We start from the raw sequence: 23,844 nt of genomic DNA, 5'->3' as shown, positions 1-23,844 counted from the left end.
GAATAGGCGGTTCTGATCAAAACCGATCACAGAGTTGTTCAGGAAGAAGTTCATGGATTTCGTATGTATATATGTATTAACAATTTTTCGGTCATGTGACGATGGGGAGTCACTATGCATGTGTACATGCACTATATCTTCTTCTGGCCATGCGTGTCTAAGCCGCCAAAGTGCTGCCAACACTGAAGTGTCATGCCGAAGACACCAGACATCACACCCCACCACTGTTTCCTAGCTTGCTCTAACCTCTCAATGCTCTGCACCAAGCCATCTTGAACCAGGTTTGACCCCCGCTCCCAACTTGGCGGTGACAAGGCAGCAGTGTTCTCTGGAGATTTCATCCCCTGTATTATCCTACACCTGGAATTTAGGTGGGATCGGGTTTCTTCCTGAATCTCATGATATGAATGTCCTCACTTCTAAACAATGGATCTTGATTCTCAAGTGACACTTCCTCCACTACGAACCGCTCTCGGATTAACTGAAAAAACAAACATATCAAAATAATAACTAATATCAATTGTGTGACTAATTGGTGTTTGGGTAAAATTGGTAAAACGCAATGCTCAAGCCTTTTCTATTTATATGTTGGTGGTTAGGTTTATAGATGGGTAAGATAAAGTGGTCCTGATTTATTTATTTATTCATTTACATGTCTTTGTCGGTTAGTTAACACCCTATTCAAGACTTACAAATTCGTCCAAAAAGCGCACTTTTACAGGCAAATAAATTTCCTCAAATTCTACTTTTGGTGCTGAGACAATTTTTCAGTAGATGTCTAAAACCTCTAAAAAAAAAAAAAGAAAAAAACCCAACCCACATGTAAATATGATTAACAGAACTAGCAAAAATCAGTCTAAATTTAATAACTATGTCGTGAACGAAATTTCGTGTCATGAATGAAGGTGGTCAGTTTTATGAGTGGATAAACCAACTGACAAGCATTTACAGTGTATACTGTGCGCCCAACCTTGGGCAAATTACTGACACACTTTCCTGTGATAAAATTGGTTTTGTAAGATGCTATGTAAGTATAAAATGTCAGCAAATGTCACTTTATAAGGCCATAATTAAGAAACGTTTGAGGTAACCTGTCTGACCCTCCCAAAAAGTTCCCTACTCTAAAGTTTATATTGGGCTTTTGATAAAAAAATTTTTTATGTTCTTGTTTTAATGTTAATCTCTTTACAATCTCAGTCTCTTTCATTAGGTATAATTTTAAAAAATATAAATAAATTCCTTACGCGCCAACCTTACATTTACAGATAGGATAGGGTGGCATGGACTCACCCTGCCACAAGCATGACAGGAAGACACTGTACATGTGCACGGATTTCATTGCTCCTCGTCATCATGTGACTGTAAAATTGCTAAGTAGGACGTAAAAATCCAAGCATAACTATATGTGTGATAGGATTGCGTCACACGTACCCCAACAAAGAAACCCGCATTGAGTCATACCGAAAACTTGGTGCTTGTTGCTGCTTCGCTTGGAACTCAACACTGAGAGATTTAATACAGCGAGGAAACGGGACTGGTTGGCCTGGTGTCAATATAATGTGACTGGGTGGGGTGTCATGTCTGGTGTCTTCGGCATGATACTTCAGTGCGGCAGCAGCACTTTGGGGGCATGGACTCTCCCTGCCACAAGAAGACACAGTATATGTATACTCACCTAATGACTCGTTGTTTTCATATGACTTAAAAATTGTTATGTATGACGTTAAACCCCAAACATACACACATACACACCCCAACAAAAAGACTTCCTAATGATGTAACGATATAGTGAAGAATAGCTGTCTTGTGAGTAAAGATACCTCAAAGAATTTCATCTCCAGCTCCGGCTTATTTCCTGTGGTTCGCTGCTCATAGCAGCACAGCACTATCGTCTTTTCTCCTGCACTTGCACAGATCGTCTCAACCAGGGGTCCTAATGACTGTTAACAGCAGAGAAAGAAAAAAAGACTACAGTTTACATCTTTACAAGGTACAATGACCTTTTCCAATCCTATTTCTGTCCCATACCTGAGTGTTTACAGGTAACCACGGTAGCTTGATCTAACTCTCTTTCTTCTTTAAAGATTCAATAGTTCTCATATGCCATTATATATAGGACTGACTGTAGTTTTGGCATTATTTTATTTCACACAAACCAGTATCCATATGTACTATTATTTATAAAATATGAGCTGTACACAACTTGATCTCTATAATCATCGATGTAATACTATCAGCCAGTATTGATTAATTTCACAGATCATGCCGATGTATATATCGTATATCACTCAATATTTATAGATCAGTCTTGAAAAATGTCAAGGGTTGGGGCTGTTGAAGGTAGTTGTGGTTGGGGAGTGGGATTTGCTTTAATATTGACTGACTGTTAAAATGGTGGCTCCCTGCAATTATCAGAATCTTGAGCAATGAGGTTGCAAGTTCAGATCCAGCTCTGGCTGTTTTTTCAGCAGCCTTGTTAAAGAGGTTTGTCAGGAAACCAGCAAAAAGTAAACCTGATCATTGTCATATAAACTGGCACAAAAATTTTGTGAGCAACTGGAACTGTGGACTTAAAAGAGCATAATCCGATGGAATTACAAAGTCTTGAATTCCATGAACTCCAGATATAAAATTTGCATAATTAAAATGCCAATATTGATCACATATCCAGCTCATTTTACCTTCATGCAACAGCAGCATCATGCCAGTTCCCAAACCATTCTAATTTGTGACGATTTCTTTGTGACACTATTAAGAACTTTTAATACCAATATGGAAGCCCCAATCTCATATAAACTGGGTTTAATTAGTCCTATGTAACTACATAAATTAACAGTCTGATTATAAAGAGAAGAAACAGTATGTATGCCATTGTATTTGTTTATATTTACCTGATTGTTGTTTAACGTCATAATCAAGAATTTTTACCTACCCTAAGTCTTCTAAAATTTGAGACAGATATTGGAAGTGTTGAAAGTAGAATATTACATTTCTTTACCCGCATTTTGGAAAAGTAAAGATATGAGTATGTTGTTCATTAGATGGTCTAACCATGTAAGAAAAATGAAACTCAATATTCCTGCAAGAATTACATATATGTTGGCTAAAAACGAACAGACCACGTGTCCCAAATTTTAGAAGAAATAGGAAATACAACAGCGGACAGTGTCATAAGTGGAGCAATCGGAGTGAACCACAGACCTTTTGCAAGTCACTGATTAACTTTCTCACATGTGGTGCACGCTTCCACGCACATCTTATTGGTGGAAGACAAACGGTCTTCAACGCACATTAGACTACAAAAATGACCACATGAGCATGCATCTAACAACCTCTCATTGTCACCACAGCCGCACAGTGAGAGCGGGGAATGTAAAGTTCCCTGCCCCAAGGCTGTGTTTCACTCTGACCCCCTACATCATGTTTCCATGTACAAAATAACCTAAACTTTAAAGTGAAATGGTATAAATAAAATATCACAGCACTGGTAGTTCACGGTCGAATATAGGTTAGAAAGGGAGACAACTTCGTCTATTGTTTTAAAATAATCTGCCGAAGTAAACGGGTTGCATAAATTTGATTTATTTATTTGACTGATGTTTTACGCCATACTCATGAATACTGTATACACAAAAGCAAGTTTGCCTATTGAGACAAGTTTATATAAGCGTTGCTTATATAGCACCAGTACATTCCTACATTTGCATACATTGATAACGACATCACATTATATTACAATTTCAGCCGTGTACCGGTATTTACTGAACATGATATATGTACTATAAAACCTTTTTCTCAATGCTGTCACATTACTGGCTATATAAAAGTAAAATAAAATGTTCTGAACAGACAGTATACAACACAGAAAATTCTTTTCAGTGCAACAAGGAAATCATCAATAAATGATTTTTTTTCACACTAGCCCCATGCACTTCCCGCCAGTTCATGACGCAGCTGGCAGCAGAGGAGAAGGAAAATTGTATGTTCATTACCAGCCTACTACAAAAGCACTCTGCATTTTTTTCCAACATTATTTTTTTTTTTTTTTTTTTTTTTTGGCATGCTCAAAAGCTCTGTTCAAGATTTGTTTATGCTGTTCTTTATAAACATCCTTGTTTCTTTTTGTTAGTAGACCCTTTGCTGCTGTTGATGGTTGCTTTATCTTTAGTTAGAACTTTTCTGATTAAAGTTATTCAGGTTGATTGAATCATTTGTATTCACATGTGCATTCTGAACCGAAGTATCACCTTGCCACTCTCATATTACAGATTAAAATACAGTTTACTACAAACATTCACTAAATGTGTAATGCAGATTATATAACATAAAGGTAATGCTATGCAATACACCTGATTATAAATTTCAAAACAGTGTTCTCCAGATGGTTAAATGTTATTACAATGCAATGCAAATAATAGCAAGTAATACTTCTCCAAAAAGAGAAGCAGTAACCTTTAACTTTATTTTATTTGGTTATGATTTGCTTTTTGTGGGCGGGGGGCAGTTGACGGAAGAATTGACTTTTGTCATGGGGTGGATGGGGATGGGTGGGGTGATTTGGGTTTTTTAACGGTAAAGAGTAAACGTAGTGATGGTGTAGCTGGGGGGATTGGTGAAGGCATGTTGGAAGGGGTTGGTGTAGCTGGGGGTGGTAGTGAGGATGTGCTAGAGGGAGGTAGTGTAGGTGTAGCTGGGGGGTTGGGGAATAGTGAGCATGTATTAGTGGGGGGTAGTGTGGATGTGATGGGGGGGGGGGGGAGTGAAGGTGTTTTAAAGGGGGTTAGTGTAGATGTAGCTGGGGTTGGTGGTGAAGGTGATAGTATAGGTATAGCTGGGGGATGTAGTGTATAGCCAGGTGGTAGTGGAGAAAAAACAGGGAAGAGAGTAGTCCGGGGGAAGGTGATAGTGTAGGTATAGCTGGGGGATGTAGTGTATAGCCAGGTGGTAGTGGAGAAAAAACAGGGAAGGGAGTAGTCCGGGGGAAGGTGATAGTGTAGGTATAGCTGGGGGATGTAGTGTATAGCCAGGTGGTAGGGGAGAAAAAACAGGGAAGGGAGTAGTCCGGGGGAAGGTGATAGTGTAGGTATAGCTGGGGGATGTAGTGTATAGCCAGGTGGTAGTGGAGAAAAAACACGGAAGGGAGTAGTCCGGGGGAAGGTGATAGTGTAGGTATAGCTGGGGGATGTAGTGTATAGCCAGGTGGTAGTGGAGAAAAAAAACAGGGAAGGGAGTAGTCCGGGGGAAGGTGATAGTGTAGGTATAGCTGGGGGATGTAGTGTATAGCCAGGTGGTGGTGGAGAAAAAAACAGGGAAGGGAGTAGTCCGGGTGAAGGTGATAGTGTAGGTATAGCTGGGGGATGTAGTGTATAGCCAGGTGGTAGTGGAGAAAAAACAGGGAAGGGAGTAGTCCGGGGGAAGGTGATAGTGTAGGTATAGCTGGGGGATGTAGTGTATAGCCAGGTGGTAGTGGAGAAAAAACAGGGAAGGGAGTAGTCCGGGGGAAGGTGATAGTGTAGATATAGCTGGGGGATGTAGTGTATAGCCAGGTGGTAGTGGAGAAAAAACAGGGAAGGGAGTAGTCCGGGGGAAGGTGATAGTATAGGTATAGCTGGGGGATGTAGTGTATAGCCAGGTGGTAGTGGAGAAAAAACAGGGAAGGGAGTAGTCCGGGGGAAGGTGATAGTATAGGTATAGCTGGGGGATGTAGTGTATAGCCAGGTGGTAGTGGAGAAAAAACAGGGAAGGGAGTAGTCCGGGGGAAGGTGATAGTGTAGGTATAGCTGGGGGATGTAGTGTATAGCCAGGTGGTAGGGGAGAAAAAACAGGGAAGGGAGTAGTCCGGGGGAAGGTGATAGTGTAGGTATAGCTGAGGGATGTAGTGTATAGCCAGGTGGTAGTGGAGAAAAAACAGGGAAGGGAGTAGTCCGGGGGAAGGTGATAGTGTAGGTATAGCTGAGGGATGTAGTGTATAGCCAGGTGGTAGTGGAGAAAAAAACAGGGAAGGGAGTAGTCCGGGGGAAGGTGATAGTGTAGGTATAGCTGGAGGATGTAGTGTATAGCCAGGTGGTAGGGGAGAAAAAACAGGGAAGGGAGAAGTCCGGGGGAAGGTGATAGTGTAGGTATAGCTGAGGGATGTAGTGTATAGCCAGGTGGTAGTGGAGAAAAAACAGGGAAGGGAGTAGTCCGGGGGAAGGTGATAGTGTAGGTATAGCTGAGGGATGTAGTGTATAGCCAGGTGGTAGTGGAGAAAAAACAGGGAAGGGAGTAGTCCGGGGGAAGGTGATAGTGTAGGTATAGCTGGGGGATGTAGTGTATAGCCAGGTGGTAGTGGAGAAAAAACAGAGAAGGGAGTAGTCCGGGGGAAGGTGATAGTGTAGGTATAGCTGGGGGATGTAGTGTATAGCCAGGTGGTAGTGGAGAAAAAACAGGGAAGGGAGTAGTCCGGGGGAAGGTGATAGTGTAGGTATAGCTGGGGGATGTAGTGTATAGCCAGGTGGTAGTGGAGAAAAAACAGGGAAGGGAGTAGTCCGGGGGAAGGTGATAGTGTAGGTATAGCTGGGGGATGTAGTGTATAGCCAGGTGGTGGTGGAGAAAAAACAGGGAAGGGAGTAGCCCGGGGGAAGGTGATAGTCTAGGTATAGCTGGGGGATGTAGTGTATAGCCAGGTGGTAGTGGAGAAAAAACAGGGAAGGGAGTAGTCTGGGGGAAGGTGATAGTGTAGGTATAGCTGAGGGATGTAGTGTATAGCCAGGTGGTAGTGGAGAAAAAACAGGGAAGGGAGTAGTCCGGGGGAAGGTGATAGTGTAGGTATAGCTGGGGGATGTAGTGTATAGCCAGGTGGTAGTGGAGAAAAAACAGGGAAGGGAGTAGTCCGGGGGAAGGTGATAGTGTAGGTATAGCTGAGGGATGTAGTGTATAGCCAGGTGGTAGTGGAGAAAAAACAGGGAAGGGAGTAGTCCGGGGGAAGGTGATAGTATAGGTATAACTGGGGGATGTAGTGTATAGCCAGGTGGTAGTGGAGAAAAAACAGGGAAGGGAGTAGTCCGGGGGAAGGTGATAGTGTAGGTATAGCTGAGGGATGTAGTGTATAGCCAGGTGGTAGTGGAGAAAAAACAGGGAAGGGAGTAGTCCGGGGGAAGGTGATAGTATAGGTATAGCTGGGGGATGTAGTGTATAGCCAGGTGGTAGTGGAGAAAAAACACGGAAGGGAGTAGTCCGGGGGAAGGTGATAGTGTAGGTATAGCTGAGGGATGTAGTGTATAGCCAGGTGGTAGTGGAGAAAAAACAGGGAAGGGAGTAGCCCGGGGGAAGGTGATAGTCTAGGTATAGCTGGGGGATGTAGTGTATAGCCAGGTGGTAGTGGAGAAAAAACAGGGAAGGGAGTAGTCTGGGGGAAGGTGATAGTGTAGGTATAGCTGAGGGATGTAGTGTATAGCCAGGTGGTAGTGGAGAAAAAACAGGGAAGGGAGTAGTCCGGGGGAAGGTGATAGTGTAGGTATAGCTGGGGGATGTAGTGTATAGCCAGGTGGTAGTGGAGAAAAAACAGGGAAGGGAGTAGTCCGGGGGAAGGTGATAGTGTAGGTATAGCTGAGGGATGTAGTGTATAGCCAGGTGGTAGTGGAGAAAAAACAGGGAAGGGAGTAGTCCGGGGGAAGGTGATAGTGTAGGTATAGCTGGGGGATGTAGTGTATAGCCAGGTGGTAGTGGAGAAAAAACAGGGAAGGGAGTAGTCCGGGGGAAGGTGATAGTATAGGTATAGCTGGGGGATGTAGTGTATAGCCAGGTGGTAGTGGAGAAAAAACAGGGAAGGGAGTAGTCCGGGGGAAGGTGATAGTGTAGGTATAGCTGGGGGATGTAGTGTATAGCCAGGTGGTAGTGGAGAAAAAACAGGGAAGGGAGTAGTCCGGGGGAAGGTGATGGTGTAGGTATAGCTGGGGGATGTAGTGTATAGCCAGGTGGTAGTGGAGAAAAAACAGGGAAGGGAGTAGTCCGGGGGAAGGTGATAGTGTAGGTATAGCTGGGGGATGTAGTGTATAGCCAGGTGGTAGTGGAGAAAAAACAGGGAAGGGAGTAGTCCGGGGGAAGGTGATGGTGTAGGTATAGCTGGGGGATGTAGTGTATAGCCAGGTGGTAGTGGAGAAAAAACAGGGAAGGGAGTAGTCCGGGGGAAGGTGATAGTATAGGTATAGCTGGGGGATGTAGTGTATAGCCAGGTGGTAGTGGAGAAAAAACAGGGAAGGGAGTAGTCCGGGGGAAGGTGATAGTATAGGTATAACTGGGGGATGTAGTGTATAGCCAGGTGGTAGTGGAGAAAAAACAGGGAAGGGAGTAGTCCGGGGGAAGGTGATAGTGTAGGTATAGCTGGGGGATGTAGTGTATAGCCAGGTGGTAGTGGAGAAAAAACAGGGAAGGGAGTAGTCCGGGGGAAGGTGATAGTATAGGTATAGCTGGGGGATGTAGTGTATAGCCAGGTGGTAGTGGAGAAAAAACAGGGAAGGGAGTAGTCCGGGGGAAGGTGATAGTGTAGGTATAGCTGGGGGATGTAGTGTATAGCCAGGTGGTAGTGGAGAAAAAACAGGGAAGGGAGTAGTCCGGGGGAAGGTGATGGTGTAGGTATAGCTGGGGGATGTAGTGTATAGCCAGGTGGTAGTGGAGAAAAAACAGGGAAGGGAGTAGTCCGGGGGAAGGTGATAGTATAGGTATAGCTGGGGGATGTAGTGTATAGCCAGGTGGTAGTGGAGAAAAAACAGGGAAGGGAGTAGTCCGGGGGAAGCGGAAAGGGAAAAAGGAGAATCAAACAGCAGGTGGGAAGTGGGAACAAAGCAGAGGTAAGGTTAAGTTTTAAGTGCTTGTAAACAAAAAGGCAGAGTTAATAATATCTGGAAGTGGCCTTTGTTTTATTCCTATATAACCTGTGAGTGCGTGTTGAAACATGTCATGGTAAATGTCATCTCACACTGATGAGAGCAGTAAAAGAAGACCTGCTGATTGTAAAAAAATATATATATAAAATAGTCAACATCATTATCACGAACATCAAAGCATGCTGTTTTGAAATGCAAGTCCATTTTTACTAATTGTGTAAAGCATGTAACTAATTATGTCATAATAATCATGTCATATTTTATTCTGTTTCAAATGGTTGTACTCAGGGGTGGGAATTCTGTTGGTGGGGGTGGAGGGGGGCGTGGGTAGGTGATGGTGGGAGGGGCGGTGATGCGGTGGAGGGTTCAGAGTCCCCGGCTTTGTGGACATGATGTCAAACAACGTCCTGCTAAGAACTGTAGACATCTTACACATTTATACATTTCTAGCAAATAAATCTGCACTTCTGTGATTGTAAAACACACAGACTATTTCACATAGTACAACTAGAAACAGGCTTAGAAATGATATAGGTATGTACATGTATATTCGGGATGTTTATTACATAAATATTAGTATAACACTATTGTTCATGTTTAGGGCAATATTGGAATAGAATATATTTGCCATGCCCCAAAATGAGGTTCTTCCACAAAAATAGTTCATCATGTGCCTGGGTGTCATCTGGACATTTTGAAAACAAGAATCATTTTCAAATAACCAATCTTCATGCTAAATATTATATATATTTACACAAATAAATTGACGAGCATAATAAGAAAAACTCTTCAAATATCTATAGTACTGAAACAAGAAGTTTATTTAACATTACTTCTATTTTCACTTCTACGTGTCCTACTAACACTACATTATTCAGTAGCTTTAGTTTGTTAACATTATTCACTTCAATTAAAATTTTTGGAAGCTCACTTAATCAGTGTGGTTTCACTATTGGTCGAAATTATGACGCCACATTTACATGTAGTTTCAAATTTTGATATAACTTTCATGTATTCTGGTGTATTTTGAGCTGGTGACTCCAAATCTGCTTTTCTTTTGTCTACCTTTGAAAGTCTTTGAGATATCTCAAAAAAAAAAAACACTAAAACGTAATTATGCAACTTCAATGACCTATAACTCTAAAGCTATACAAGCTATAAATCTGAAATTTACACCATATGTAGCCCAGAATATGCTCTTTCTGCGAGTGTAGAGTGCAACTTGATTGATATCTATATATATATAAATCAATCAGTCCGGTTTCTACTGAACTGCTTATGATTTCCCAAAGCTGGTCATACCTATATTGTCTCCTATTCAATAATAGTGTATAACAAACAATGTACACACAGGGTGAAACTGCTTTGCAGTTCTAGTTCAGACTTGAAGAGTTTCTACTAGCTCTAGAGGTTGATCTCAGAACCAACAACATGAACAACTGCCTGCATTTCTACCTTAATTTATATATTTATAAACATCTACCTAGATCTATGGATTCCAAACATGCACCCTAATGATTGGACTGAGTATTGGACACTGGGATCACAAAGAGGTCTTTCAAACTTATGTTAAAATTTTAATTATTAAATTTTATATGTTCCTTTCTGTGTATTCTTTTCAAGTCCTCTTTGTTAAGTCCAAGATCGCTTTATGATCTCATGGCATGAATTATATTTGTGAAATTAAACAAATTAAAGTTTTATTTATTTATTTATTTGATTGGTGTTTTACGCCGTACTCAAGAATATTTCACTTATGTGACGACGGCCAGCATTATGGTGGGTGGAAACCAGGCACAGCCCGGGGGAAACCCATGACCATCCACAGGTTGCTGGCAGACCATCCCACGTACGCCCGGAGAGGAAGCCAGCATGAGCTGGATGTGAACTCACAGCCACCGCATTGGTGAGAGAATTAAAGCTTTTAAACTGAAACTTAATTTATCTGACTTACCTCACCATAATATATACAGTCAGCACAGAGCACATAATCCAGATTTGCTGGTAACTTGGCAATGTCATCTTTCCATTTCAGTGCCTTGGCTTTAATTTTGCCCATCATCAGCCTGCTATTGGCTTCAATATTCATTTGCATCAGGGGAACAAACTCTTCCAGGTCTGTTATAGTCACATCTCCACTGAAAGTTGGAATAGGAACTGTACAGACAAATAAAGTGTTATAACAGGAAATCAAGAATGCAATCAACAATCAACTAATTACACAAAAGTCATATTAAATCACACATTTTTCAACATCCAATTCATTAAAATTATCAGATTTTTAATATTTCCTACTCCTTTTATCTTTGGGTATTTTAATGGACACAAAACACTGCCTGCTAGTGATGGAGATAGTTCTCAATTTAAGTCATAATTTTCTCAGATTTAGGGTTATATTCTGAACCAGCTTCAATGTCTTTGAATGTTACAACAATAAAGGCGCCTCCACTGCTCAGTTGATTAGTGCGGTAGCGCAGGATAATGACCCAGGAGCTACACACAAATGCAGCTGCTGGGAGTTCAAGTCCAGCTCATGCTGGCTTCCTCTCCTGCTGTACGTGGAAAGGTCTGTGTATGTCAGCAACCTGCAGATGGTAGTGGGTCCTGCCCGGTTTCCTTCCATCATAATGCTGGTCGCCGTCGTATAAGTGAAACATTCTTGATTATGGCATAAAACACCACTCCAATAAATGAATAAATTATGCAGAAATTTTGATAAGATTTTGTTCTCATGCAGGCTTGCCTTGGATAAGTATCTGAAATATAGAACAGATATGCAGAACAGCATCATTTTGTCTGTATAGTGGGGGAATTTTTATATTTAGTTGTGTAGCGGAATTATGTGCTCTTTATAGTTATTGATGCAATTTATAGTTATTAAAAGTAATCAGCCAAATTTGAAAAACAATGTCACTTGTGGTGATCACCGAATATTAATTAACCTCTATGACTACATGTGTTTATTTATTTATTTGATTCGTGTTTTTACTCCGTATTCAAGAATATTTTACTTATACGCCAGCAGCCACATTACAGTGGGAGGAAACTGGGCAGAGCCCGGGGGAAACCCACAACCATTCACAGGTTGCTGACAGATATTCCCATTTACGATGACTACATGTATAATTAACAATATTGATCCCACAATGGTAGTTGAGATATGTATAGAATATGAATCATTACTGGTACTAACAATATTTAAATAATTTACATACATGTAGTTATCTAACAAACTGGTCTTAGAGTATTGCCTTAGTCTTGGACAAATTTGATGATGGACGGTCATGACAAGCAGACATGTCAGTTAATGATGGGAAGTCTAAAGTAGTTGTCATTCTTGATGCAAACGGGTCCATCACAAATAAACAAACTGGTCATGCCCACACACAAAAGAGCCTACACTAACTATCACTGAGAAAAAGTGAAAGTCTGAAGAATAATTTTAACACTGGTCTATAAGCACTGATAAAAGAGGAAGGGCATATATACGACCAATAAATCACATACACATATGGTACTAATGGTGGATTGGTCAAAAGAAGGCCCTAATTCAGCTGGGAGAGTTTAAAAAACATTATTTTTCGGTGGCTGTAACTAAGCCTACCCAAGAGTTGCTGCCTGTATGCCAACTACGCCGGTACCAGCTCCGAGTTCAAGGATTCGTTTTCCCTGCCACTCACGTCCAGAATCAAAGTCTGCAGTCTCCATATACTTCAACAAAACCAGCGCAGCATCCCAGACGACGCAGCCAACATCGCCGACTTCAAACTGGTTGATAGATAATGTATTACCATCATTTTTCTCTATTTCCCGAACAAAAACTTGTCGCGTGTCCATTCTTTTGGATGTCGTCTGCCATGTTTTGATCATGTGACCAGATGGCTGAGGCGCGATGCATTACGTATATTTTCTTCTGAATCACATATTATATTTTACTACAAAGTTAATATGATGTGAAAATTCATTTTCTCCCGTGTTTTCAATATTTACTTTATACTTTTACGTTCAATGGCCATATAAATTGTAATTGTATTTTTTCTTTGGAAAATCTCTTCTTCGAATTTAATCTGATGCGGCTCGTTGAGTGAGTTTAAGTCTTGGTGGGAAGTTTGACATTTTCACAGAAGCTGCGTGCACGTCGACGTGATGACAAACAGCATTGAAATTATAGATTTCTTCCGACCCGAAGGCGGCAGAAAGAATCTTTTCCTGTCAAATATTTCAGGAAGCGTATCTAAAGATGACGTACAGGTAATTTGTGTGTCGTGAATGTTGAAAGACTGAACCGCATGAAGAATTCGAATTTTCAAACAATCACGAGTAACATTACACTGGGTATTTTAATCCCGGCCATTTTGTAGTACCGTGCTGTTAAAATAACCTCTGTGTAAGTCGTGTTCTCCAATCTACCTTCTTCAGATTGTAGTCATGGTTGGAGGCACATCAGTTTGCAAAGAATACATGAAAATTAAGGAACCCCAAGCCCTGATCGGTGACCATCGCTTGCCTTTTTGACATTTGGCTGGTGATCGCGTAGTCATGGATGTCTGCCATTCACCGCTAAAGGGAGCATCGAAAAATTTCCGAAAACAGTCGATAACTAATTAATCTCCCACGCCTGTCCAGTCACCCGTTTAAAATGTTTAGGGTCCTAGACCACCAGACAGATAAAACCCTGAGCTGTTGATCATCCCGACGTAACTATCCATCCATATTTCAGCAAGCTGAACCTCTCCGCTGTTTCCAGTTTTCCAAAATGGCTGCTGTCTTCTTTGTGCTGTTTTCTGGGCGCTGTGGTTATCCCAAAACTCAGATGGTGTATGTGATGGGCAGCCGTCTTTACGAAGTTCAAGCTACTGGAACTTGCTCAAACATTTGATGGGCAGTTACCTTTGTAATGATCAACGTACAGCTCGGAAAGGCAGATTGAGAGGCTTCCCAAAATTTTTGATGTTTCGTTTAGGAGTGAATGGCAAACGCCAGCCAGATTTAAAAAGGCAGCATTATAGTCATCCAAGGCTACTCCAAAAGGAAGATCATGAAAAACGCTATAAGAAAACCTGAAAAAAAAAAAAAAAAAAAAAAATTGTGGACTGACCACTGGAACGTGAGGAGAAACTGTAGTTTAAAGCCATTTTTTCCTCACAGCAAGAAAGATGAGAAGCTTTTTAGTACTGTTATATGTTAGGACACACTGACTCTCAACTGCATGGTAAGAAATTAAACCCAAATGTTTCACTTTTCCGCATGGACCTGGGATTACCTGATCATGCACAAAACCGTCAGCTTTGACATTATCATAAAATTATGGTAATAGAAATTGTTCTGCTGCTCACACAAAGTTTCAAAATAGTCAGACAAAGAATAAGGAAAGTGAAGCATCACTAGTGGCATTGTCTTACACATGCCTTTATTATATAAGTGCTTCCTACACTACAGTATTGCATGATTCTTTGTTTTTCTGTGTGTTATTGTTTTTGTTTCTCTTTTTCGTCTCTCTTTTAATAACAGGAAGCCCTTTACCAGGATTTCTCTGCTTTTGGCATCCTTTATGAAATACAGGTGTTCCCTATGTATGGAAGAGCCTCAAATTCAGTGACAGGCTGCTCATCCCTGCCAGCCACCTCTGGGTGCAGGACAGCACCCCACACTGCAGACAGTTTACCCCTTCAGTCTGTCATGATGCCAAACCCAGGCCTGCCAACAGGCTGGTATGCCTTTGTGAAGTTCTATTCTGCCTTGGCAGCCGGTAAAGCTAAAGTATTCCTGGAAGGCAAACTGCTCTTTGGGCAACCATATAAGGTAACTGTACACTGTCATGACCACAGGGTATTACAGTGATCTTAAAATAATGTGTAGTATTTCTTTAGTTACAATTTAGCTGAGTGTTGTGTTACAACTTACTCAGGACTAAGGGGCCTCCGTGGCTCAGTTGGTTAGCGCGCTGGCGCAGCGTAATGACCCAGGAGTCTCTCACCAATGCGGTCGCTGTGAGTTTAAGTCTAGCTGATGCTGGCTTCCTCTCAGGCCACTTTACGTGGGAAGGTCTGCCAGCAACCTGCGGATGGTTGTGGGTTTCCACACATCATAATGCTGGCCGCCATTGTATAAGTGAAATATTCTTGAACCGGGGGTAAAATACCAATCAAATCAATAAATAAATACTCAAGACTATTTCACTGAAGTGACAGTGGTCAGGCCTGTAAGAAGAGGAAAGTTATGAGAAACCAGAGGAGAAACTCAGCAAAACCACTGCTCCTCACCAAATTAACACTTGTGTGGCATTTAAGAAATCTCCTGATGTCTGTCTGCAGTCAACAGTGAACTTTATAGGTACATGTACAACGATGCTATGACTGGACAACTTCTTACGTTCTGATGACATTAATTTTTGTTGGTGTATTTACTTATTTATTTATTTGATCGGTGTTTTACGCCGTACTCAAGAATATTTCACTTATACGACGGCAACCATCATTATGGTGGGAGGAAACTGGGCAGAGCACGGAGGAAACCCATGACCATCTGCGGGTTGCTTCCCACATGGCCGCAGAGAAAGCCAGCATGAGCTTAACCATCTGAGCCACGGGTATATTGTGTATATTGCATTGTTTACATGATTGAAAACAAAACTGTAACATCATATTTTCTTACAGTGAACATAACATGAATATTTGTAACATAACTTTAGTTTAAGTTTGAACTCAACATGGAGATGATTAACCACACACTGAGGCAGAAGTGTGCGTATTTTATTCCACAACTTTTTCTGACTGCCCTCATTATGACCATTACTCTCAACCTGATTTTGGTCATATCCCAACAGCTTCCACATGTATAATTACAGACCACAGAAACCTGTTTGAATTCTGACATTCGTGTATAATTTTGGTGCTGCCTCACTGAAATGCCTTGCCTTAACATAAATCACACAGATAAGGCAGGTAGACCTAAACTTGGCCTATACTAAGCATTACATGCATAATGCACCATAGGCTCTTATGCTTGAGCCCAGAAGAGAGGAAGTGCATATTGCCATGTACCAGCTGTAAAATGACTCATTGCCAGTTGTAAAGCCAGAAAGCTATACCTGTATTGGGATTAAGACCTCTGTCCCTAAAAACTAAAACTTCAAAGCTATAAGGATGTCATAGCAATTCTTTAGTTGTTGAGACTCTAGCTGTTTTGGGACTGGTGAGTAGGTGTGTCGGAGTCAGGTGCCAACCAAAGGTTATAAATTGGTTTACTCCAGGGCACACCTATTCCCTCATCCCATAAACTTAATTTTTTAGTACTACAATAAACACCAAACAAATCAGATGTATCAGGATTGTTGGTATGTTGAAGGCTTTGTTTTTTTTAACATGTATTTACACAGATTTCCTATGCAAAAAGGAGAAACCTACAAGATGCCAAGCCACCGATACTCTACGTGACAAAATGTCAACAACTAGCCAACCACTACCTGGGCTTTAATGGTTGGTCCTGCTGCTTGAAATCTGTAAGTATATGGGATTCTTCTATATATCCACGAGTTAAGCCAGATTTGTGTGTGTAGATAGTGAGTGAGTGCTTGGGGTTTAACGTGGTACTTAACAATTTTTCAGTCATATGACGACGAAGGAATCATTAGGGTGCATGTACGTGTAATGTGCCTCCTTGTTGCAGGACGGATTTCCACCTCTCTTTTATTTAGTGCTGCTTCACTGAGACGACTTACCGAAGGCAAGTAAGCCGAGCACCCGAGCCATTATACTGATGCGGGTCAACCAGTCGTTGCACTATCCCCTTCATGCTGAAAACCAAGCGAGGAAGTTACAGCTTCCTCTTTTAAAGTCTTAGGTGTGACTCAATCAAGGATTGATCCTGGATCCACCGGCCCTGAAGCGGATGCTCTAGTGTGTGTAGAGAAGAGTGGTCCCCCATTCTGATGAAATTAACATGGGGTAGATAGGGAAAATAGAAGAAGTGCCAGTGACACATTCTTTTTTGAAAATTGTTTTACTCAAAGCTGTTGTTGTATAGATGACACTATTGTATTGAATTGCGTTTGTAGTAAGCTGTGACGAGGCTCAAGCCTATCAATGTTTATTACAGCATGTAGATGAAGCAGTAAGTTTGTAAACAGGGGAGGCTACTCTCAGTTCACAATAAAACTTCATGAAAGTACATGTAGCTGCTGTATGCATGATACAACAGAAATCTGGCAAAATCTGTATTCTTAGATCTGACAGTAACGGTTTTCCACAACAAAGCCAGCCCAAATGAAATATCAGAAATTGGAAATGATGGGGGAAATTTTGAAATTGAACTATTTTTGCCAACATGCATATATGTCAGTTATGTGAATTTTATAACAGGGTCTCACAGTCTGGCATTTAGAGTCATAGAGTAATTTGTAATTTATTTACCTATTTTATTCTGGTACCTAACATCTCATTCAAGGATTTTTCACCTGTGCTAAGGCAGCCAGGTTTATACGGGGGTAGGAAAGGGGAAATACCCAGAATAATATCATTCAAACTTGGCCAGATAGAATAACCTTTGAACTGGTGAAATTAATTTCATTTTTTTTTCATGATGTAGAAGTAAGGTAGTTAATTTTTAAGTCATCTTCACTGTGTTGTCAAAATCTGCCCAAAATAACAAAAAATTAGTAAATTACTGTTGTAAATATAATGTGTGCTTAATAGCCCTTGTGTTCCAATTTTAAATTGAATGCTGTATTTCACCTAAAGTTTGGCATGTGGAAATGCTCTATCAAATACTCATAAAGGTCTTTAAATCATACTTTTGCTGCTAACTCTTATTTTTTGTCTGATAAAAAATTAATCAAACTTACCAAAGAACTCTTATGTGGGAATAATCAATATATGGTAGATGAATCAAGTCTTTTGTGGGAATAATCAATATATGGTAGATGAATCATGTCTTTTGTGGGAATAATCAGTATATGGTAGATGAATCAAGTCTTTTGTGGGAATAATCAGTATGTGGTAGATGAATCATGTCTTGGTAGATGAATCATGTCTTGGTGGGAATAATCAATATATGGTAGATGAATCAAGTCTTTTGTGGGAATAATCAGTATATGGTAGATGAATCATGTCTTTTGTGGGAATAATCAATATATGGTAGATGAATCATGTCTTTTGTGGGAATAATCATTGTATGGTAGATGAATCAAGTCTTTTGTGTGAATAATCAATATATGGTAGATGAATCAAGTCTTTTGTGGGAATAATCAGTATATGGTAGATGAATCATGTCTTTTGTGGGAATAATCAGTATATGGTAGATGAATCATGTCTTTTGTGGGAATAATCAGTATATGGTAGATGAATCAAGTCTTTTGTGGGAATAATCAGTATATGGTGGATGAATCAAGTCTTTTGTGGGAATAATCAGTATATGGTAGATGAATCATGTCTTATGTGGGAATATTCAATATATGGTAGATGAATCAAGTCTTTTGTGGGAATAATCATTGTATGGTAGATGAATCAAGTCTTTTGTGTGAATAATCATTGTATGGTAGATGAATCATGTCTTTTGTGGGAATAATCAATATATGGTAGATGAATCAAGTCTTTTGTGGGAATAATCAGTATATGGTAGATGAATCATGTCTTTTGTGGAAATAATCAATATATGGTAGATGAATCAAGTCTTTTGTGGGAATAATCAGTATATGGTAGATGAATCAAGTCTTTTGTGGGAATAATCAGTATATGGTAGATGAATCATGTCTTTTGTGGGAATAATCAGTATATGGTAGATGAATCATGTCTTATGTGGGAATATTCAATATATGGTAGATGAATCAAGTCTTTTGTGGGAATAATCAGTATATGGTAGGTGAATCATGTCTTTTGTGGGAATAATCAATATATGGTAGATGAATCATGTCTGATGTGGGAATAATCAGTATATGGTAGATGAATCAAGCCTTTTGTGGGAATAATCAATATATGGTAGATGAATCAAGTCTTTTGTGGGAATAATCAATATATGGTAGATGAATCAAGTCTTTTGTGGGAATAATCAGTATATGGTAGATCAATCATGTCTGATGTGGGAATAATCAGTGTATGGTAGATGAATCATGTCTTTTGTGGGAATAATCAGTATATGGTAGATGAATCATGTCTTTTGTGGGAATAATCAGTATATGGTAGATGAATCAAGTCTTATGTGGGAATAATCAGTGTATGGTAGATGAATCAAGTCTTTTGTGGGAATAATCAGTATATGGTAGATGAATCATGTCTTTTGTGGGAATAATCAGTATATGGTAGATGAATCAAGTCTTTTGTGTGAATAATCAATATATGGTAGATGAATCATGTCTTTTGTGGGAATAATCAGTATATGGTAGATGAATCAAGTCTTATGTGGGAATAATCAATATATGGTAGATGAATCAATCAGAATCAAGAAAAATGTGTCGCTTGCTAGATGCTGAACTTTAGGGGGAATTAGAGTATTATGCATATTTCTGTTTTTGGTAAGTGTGTAATTCTATTTCCACAGATGATAAATGACTCAGACAGAGATCAGGTGACTCCTAAGGTCCGCTACCTCTGCTCAGTCCGCATTGACATCACAAACCACGGTCTGCACAGCGAGGGTATCGGTGTCAGCGAGGCATTTATGGACCCTGAGAGTAAGTTCCTCAGATACACAGAGCGCACTCACTGTCTTCTCGTAATCTCTGGAGTGCTGGTAATGTTAAACAATTTATGAAATGTAGCTTTGAAAGGATGTAAATAATACAGAAAGAAAAATAAAAAAAATAAATGGAAGTTATTTTTTTATTATTGGGGTGTATTTATTATGTTGCAATTATGATGATGTTATTGCTGAAGAATTCCTGAAAGTGATATCATGTGTGAATCGGTTACATGTAGATTTACCCCTCCACCTAATTACACTCAACAAAAGGGGACCTCTGTGGCTCAGTTGGTTAGCGCGCTAGCGCAGCGTAATGACCCAGGAGTCTCTCACCAATGCAGTCGCTGTGAGTTCAAGTCCAGCTCATGCTGGCTTCCTCTGCGGCCATAGGTGGGAAGGTCTGCAGCAACCTGCGGATGGTTGTGGTTTCCTCCCACCATAATGCTGGCCGCCGTCATATAAGTGAAATAATCTTGGGTACGGCGTAAAACACCAGTCAAATAAATAAATAAATACACTCAACAAAAATATAAAGACATGAAGGAATTTGATGTTTTCTTTCAGCATTAAATATCGTGTTAACTCAGCAGCTAGGGTAAATATTGATTATCAATTGTGGCTTCAATTTCCACCCGATTTTCACAAAAATTTAGGGCAATAATCCAGGAGCTATGGCAGCGTGAAAACAGAGTGGTCGATAATCACAGTTCACGATATTTGTGGTGCTAATGGTGGACTTGGCACCGAGTGCTGTTAACTGTGATCACCCACTACTCCTTCACGTTGCCACATCTCCTGGATTGTTGCCTTAAAATTTGAAAGTCTGGCGAAGTTGAGCCCACAACTGATCCTGAATACTCACCAGGATTGTTGAGTTAACATGATATTTAATACAGAGAGAAAACAGAATCAAATTGCTGCGTGCCTTTATATTTTTGTTGATTTTAATTAGCTGGAAGGGTATATGTAAGCGATTCACACATGATATCACTTTCAGGAATTCTTTAATACCGAGAGAAAACAAAATCAAATAGCTTTGTGCATTTATTTTTTTGTTGAGGCGTTGTTGACACTGTTCAAAACCTATAGTGTCAAGGGCCTAAATATAGCTCTCAAACTGTCCGATTGATGGATGAAAGCTAATGAAGCCTACCTTTAAAACCAGTTTTACACCTCAAAAGCAGGCTGAGAAATGTACATGTATTTGTACTCTTACATGGTAAGACATACCAATAGCTAAATAAAGATAACAAGATACATTATGTTTTCATCTTCAGCCCTCCTGAAGGGAATGTGGTGTATTGTAACCCCAATTTTTTTTTACTGTACGAATTTTTCCGACTGTTATTTTTAGATCCATCCTCCAAAGGTGAAGTCATTGGGCGTGTGAAAAAACTGACCTATCAGAACGCTCTGGAGAATGCCTTCTCTAAGATCATCCTGATAGTTCTGGCCAGCGGCAAGGTCACTGTGGAGGTCAACACAACGATGGTGGACATCCTGCTCAAGAAAGCTCAGATAGACGAGGCTGGACTGCTCAAAGTGAGTCAGAGGTCATAGCAAACTCAGATTTAGACTTGCATGAGGTTTTTTCAATGTTTATTTATCCATTTACACCATATAGTGGTTTTTCACCACATCTGAAGCAAAGAGGTCACAATTCAGCTGTGGCTTTCAGTCAGAAACTTTATCAGGTAGATGGAGGGGCCTCCGTGGCTTATTTGGTTAGCGCGCTAGCGCAGCGTAATGACCCAGGAGCCTCTCACCTATGCTGTCGCTGTGAGTTCAAGTCCAGCTCATGCTGGCTTCCTCTCAAGAATATTTGACTTATACAAGGGCGACCAACATACAATATGTTGAGAGCAAACCAAGCAGAGCCTGGGGGAAACCCACAACCCATTCATGTTAAAGATAATAAAAGACAGGATTGACATTGCAATTACCTCATGGATCAAGCCTTCCCTCATAGATCAACAAAGAACGTCCATTCTTAAGGCAATTATTTTTGATTTATGAAATATTTGATACAATAGTTGGTAGTTTAGACGTCTAAAGTATGCCTGACAGTCCCTGTATAAGGGGTTCGATATGGCCTTGATTGAGGTCCTATCCTGATTAAATTGTTATTAAATTCATCAAGTTTCAAAGTTGAAAACGTCACTTTTCTTAGAACTGACTTTATTTTGTTGTCTCAGGTTAATGAACTGATAGAGGCACCAGCGTCTGAAGAAAACCCACTCCTGGAGGAGGACAAACCTGAGATGGAGTTAGATGAACTGACAGACTCCATCCTAGACGATGTCAACATGCACATCTTACAGGATCTGGAGAATGACTCTGTGTGAGACCAGTGTGTGAGTGTGGACAAGACAGAGATGGAATTAGATGAACTGACAGACTCCATCCTAGACGATGTCAACATGCACATCTTACAGGATCTGGAGAATGACTCTGTGTGAGACCAGTGTGTGAGTGTGGACAAGACAGAGATGGAATTAGATGAACTGACAGACTCCATCCTAGACGATGTCAACATGCACATCTTACAGGATCTGGAGAATGACTCTGTGTGAGACCAGTATGTGAGTGTGGACAAGACAGAGATGGAATTAGATGAACTGACAGACTCCATCCTAGACGATGTCAACATGCACATCTTACAGGATCTGGAGAATGACTCTGTGTGAGACCAGTGTGTGAGTGTGGACAAGACAGAGATGGAATTAGATGAACTGACAGACTCCATCCTAGACGATGTCAACATGCACATCTTACAGGATCTGGAGAATGACTCTGTGTGAGACCAGTGTGTGAGTGTGGACAAGACAGAGATGGCTGAGAGGGTTAGCACGCCAACCTGGCATAATGACCCAGGAGTCACCAATGCGGGCGCTGTGAGTTCAAGTTCAGCTCATACTGGCTTCCTCTCAGGCCGTACTAGGGAACGTCTGACAGCAATGTAACATCGCCCTAATATATGTTATCATTTCCACCCGTCACTTGATAAATATCTGTGGAATTCAACTTTCACTGTGCAATATTCTCCATGCTCACCATGTTTGTGGGAGACAGACTTAGTTTTCAAAGGACTTAAGACAGCGCAAATGGCTCCATAAGCATGGTCGTCTGCTTATTGTCAACAAGGCAATGTATATGTATATGGCAATGTAATGTATATGGCAGTGTACTGTAAATGGCAATGTAATGTTTATGGCGAAACAACTGACCAATCCAGAACATATTAAAAGGGGTCGAGAGCAGAAAGGTTCTGTGATAAGATTAACACTTGTGCTGATGTGTCTTTGTTCATTACTTTGTGTCATAAATGACAACTCTAAGGTCGCCAGTGGGTATAATGTGTGTAAATAGAAATGTATAGAGCATTAATTCCTCTCTGGCCGTACGTGGGAAGACCTGTCATCGACCTGTGGATGGTCGGGGCTTTCCTCGGTTTCCTCCTTAATGCTGGTCGCCGTCGCAGAAGTGAAATATTCTTGAGTACGGCGTAAAACACCAATCAAATAAATAAATCAAATGTATCAGGGATACCGGCCAACTTTGGAGAAAAACATACAGGAAACAGAGAAATTTTTCACCAAGAAATGAGAGGTTGATAGAAATTTTTGGGAAAAAAAATTGGAGGGTTAGACTTATGATATTATATACAAGCCTAAGACTCGGGGCCGAAGAGCTGACCTGTATTGGTCAGATTTTCTTGACCGTGTATTGGTAACGTCATCTACTGTTACAAGACATGATGTGGCCCTGTGTTGTTTCATAATTCCAATACCAGACATGAATGACGCTTATGGTTACATAGCATATAATAAACCACGTACGGCACAAAGAGTAAAACCAGAGAAGAAAGCTGACAAATTGTCTCGAGTAACCGGTGAAATACGGCCTCTTGTCAGTTTACCTCGGGAGTTTATTCTGACTTCATGGAAATGCTTAAATAGTAGCAAATTGCTTGACCTCTAGCACCATGGCTTCATCAGAATTAGGTTAAAAATGATTATTAGATGTCACTGGTCTAGGATTACTCAAACTGTTGGGTTGTAATCACATGTAACATACAATAACATTAAAACAATGCAAAGGGATAAATATGGCATATCCCCGGTTATAGCAGGAAGTGATTTTCATGAAATTATACGCAAGTCCCGTTCTGAAATGGCATCGGAGTCCTCACGACACAAAACGATCGTGCCCGGTCGGGTCATACCAATAAGAATTTTAAAATGGTACTTTTGCCGCTGGGCTTTGCGCTCAGCACTGACGGGTTAGAGCAAGGAAACAGGATTGG

The 23,844-nt window shown here is 40.6% G+C and overlaps 2 protein-coding genes across 3 annotated transcripts; one reads left to right on the top strand and one right to left on the bottom strand.

Moving 5' to 3' along the window:
* Window positions 1-299: 299 nt before the first annotated feature.
* On the bottom strand, window positions 300-12,701 carry LOC135464178 (protein N-lysine methyltransferase METTL21D-like). The gene is made up of 4 exons (XM_064741678.1): window positions 12,469-12,701; window positions 10,819-11,002; window positions 1,821-1,940; window positions 300-481 (listed from the first exon to the last, which is right to left on the bottom strand). Exons 1-4 carry the CDS (start codon window positions 12,699-12,701, stop codon window positions 368-370), a joined length of 651 nt encoding a protein of 216 aa, XP_064597748.1. The 3' UTR covers window positions 300-367.
* A 282-nt stretch (window positions 12,702-12,983) lies between these two features.
* LOC135464090 (RAD52 motif-containing protein 1-like) lies at window positions 12,984-23,009 on the top strand. 2 transcript variants are annotated; one of them, XM_064741579.1, is made up of 6 exons: window positions 12,984-13,115; window positions 14,376-14,666; window positions 16,243-16,365; window positions 19,398-19,530; window positions 20,893-21,080; window positions 21,734-23,008. In XM_064741579.1, exons 1-6 carry the CDS (start codon window positions 13,011-13,013, stop codon window positions 21,881-21,883), a joined length of 990 nt encoding a protein of 329 aa, XP_064597649.1. In that variant the 5' UTR covers window positions 12,984-13,010; the 3' UTR covers window positions 21,884-23,008. The 2 variants fall into 2 exon arrangements, with proteins under 2 accessions (XP_064597649.1, XP_064597650.1); XM_064741580.1 differs by having other exon boundaries at window positions 12,994-13,115; window positions 14,427-14,666; window positions 21,734-23,009.
* Window positions 23,010-23,844: the final 835 nt, after the last annotated feature.

This window comes from Liolophura sinensis, chromosome 3, assembly GCF_032854445.1.
Source record: "Liolophura sinensis isolate JHLJ2023 chromosome 3, CUHK_Ljap_v2, whole genome shotgun sequence".
NCBI classification, from domain to species: Eukaryota; Metazoa; Mollusca; class Polyplacophora; order Chitonida; family Chitonidae; genus Liolophura; species Liolophura sinensis.
This window is presented reverse-complemented; position numbering and strand designations above follow the sequence as displayed.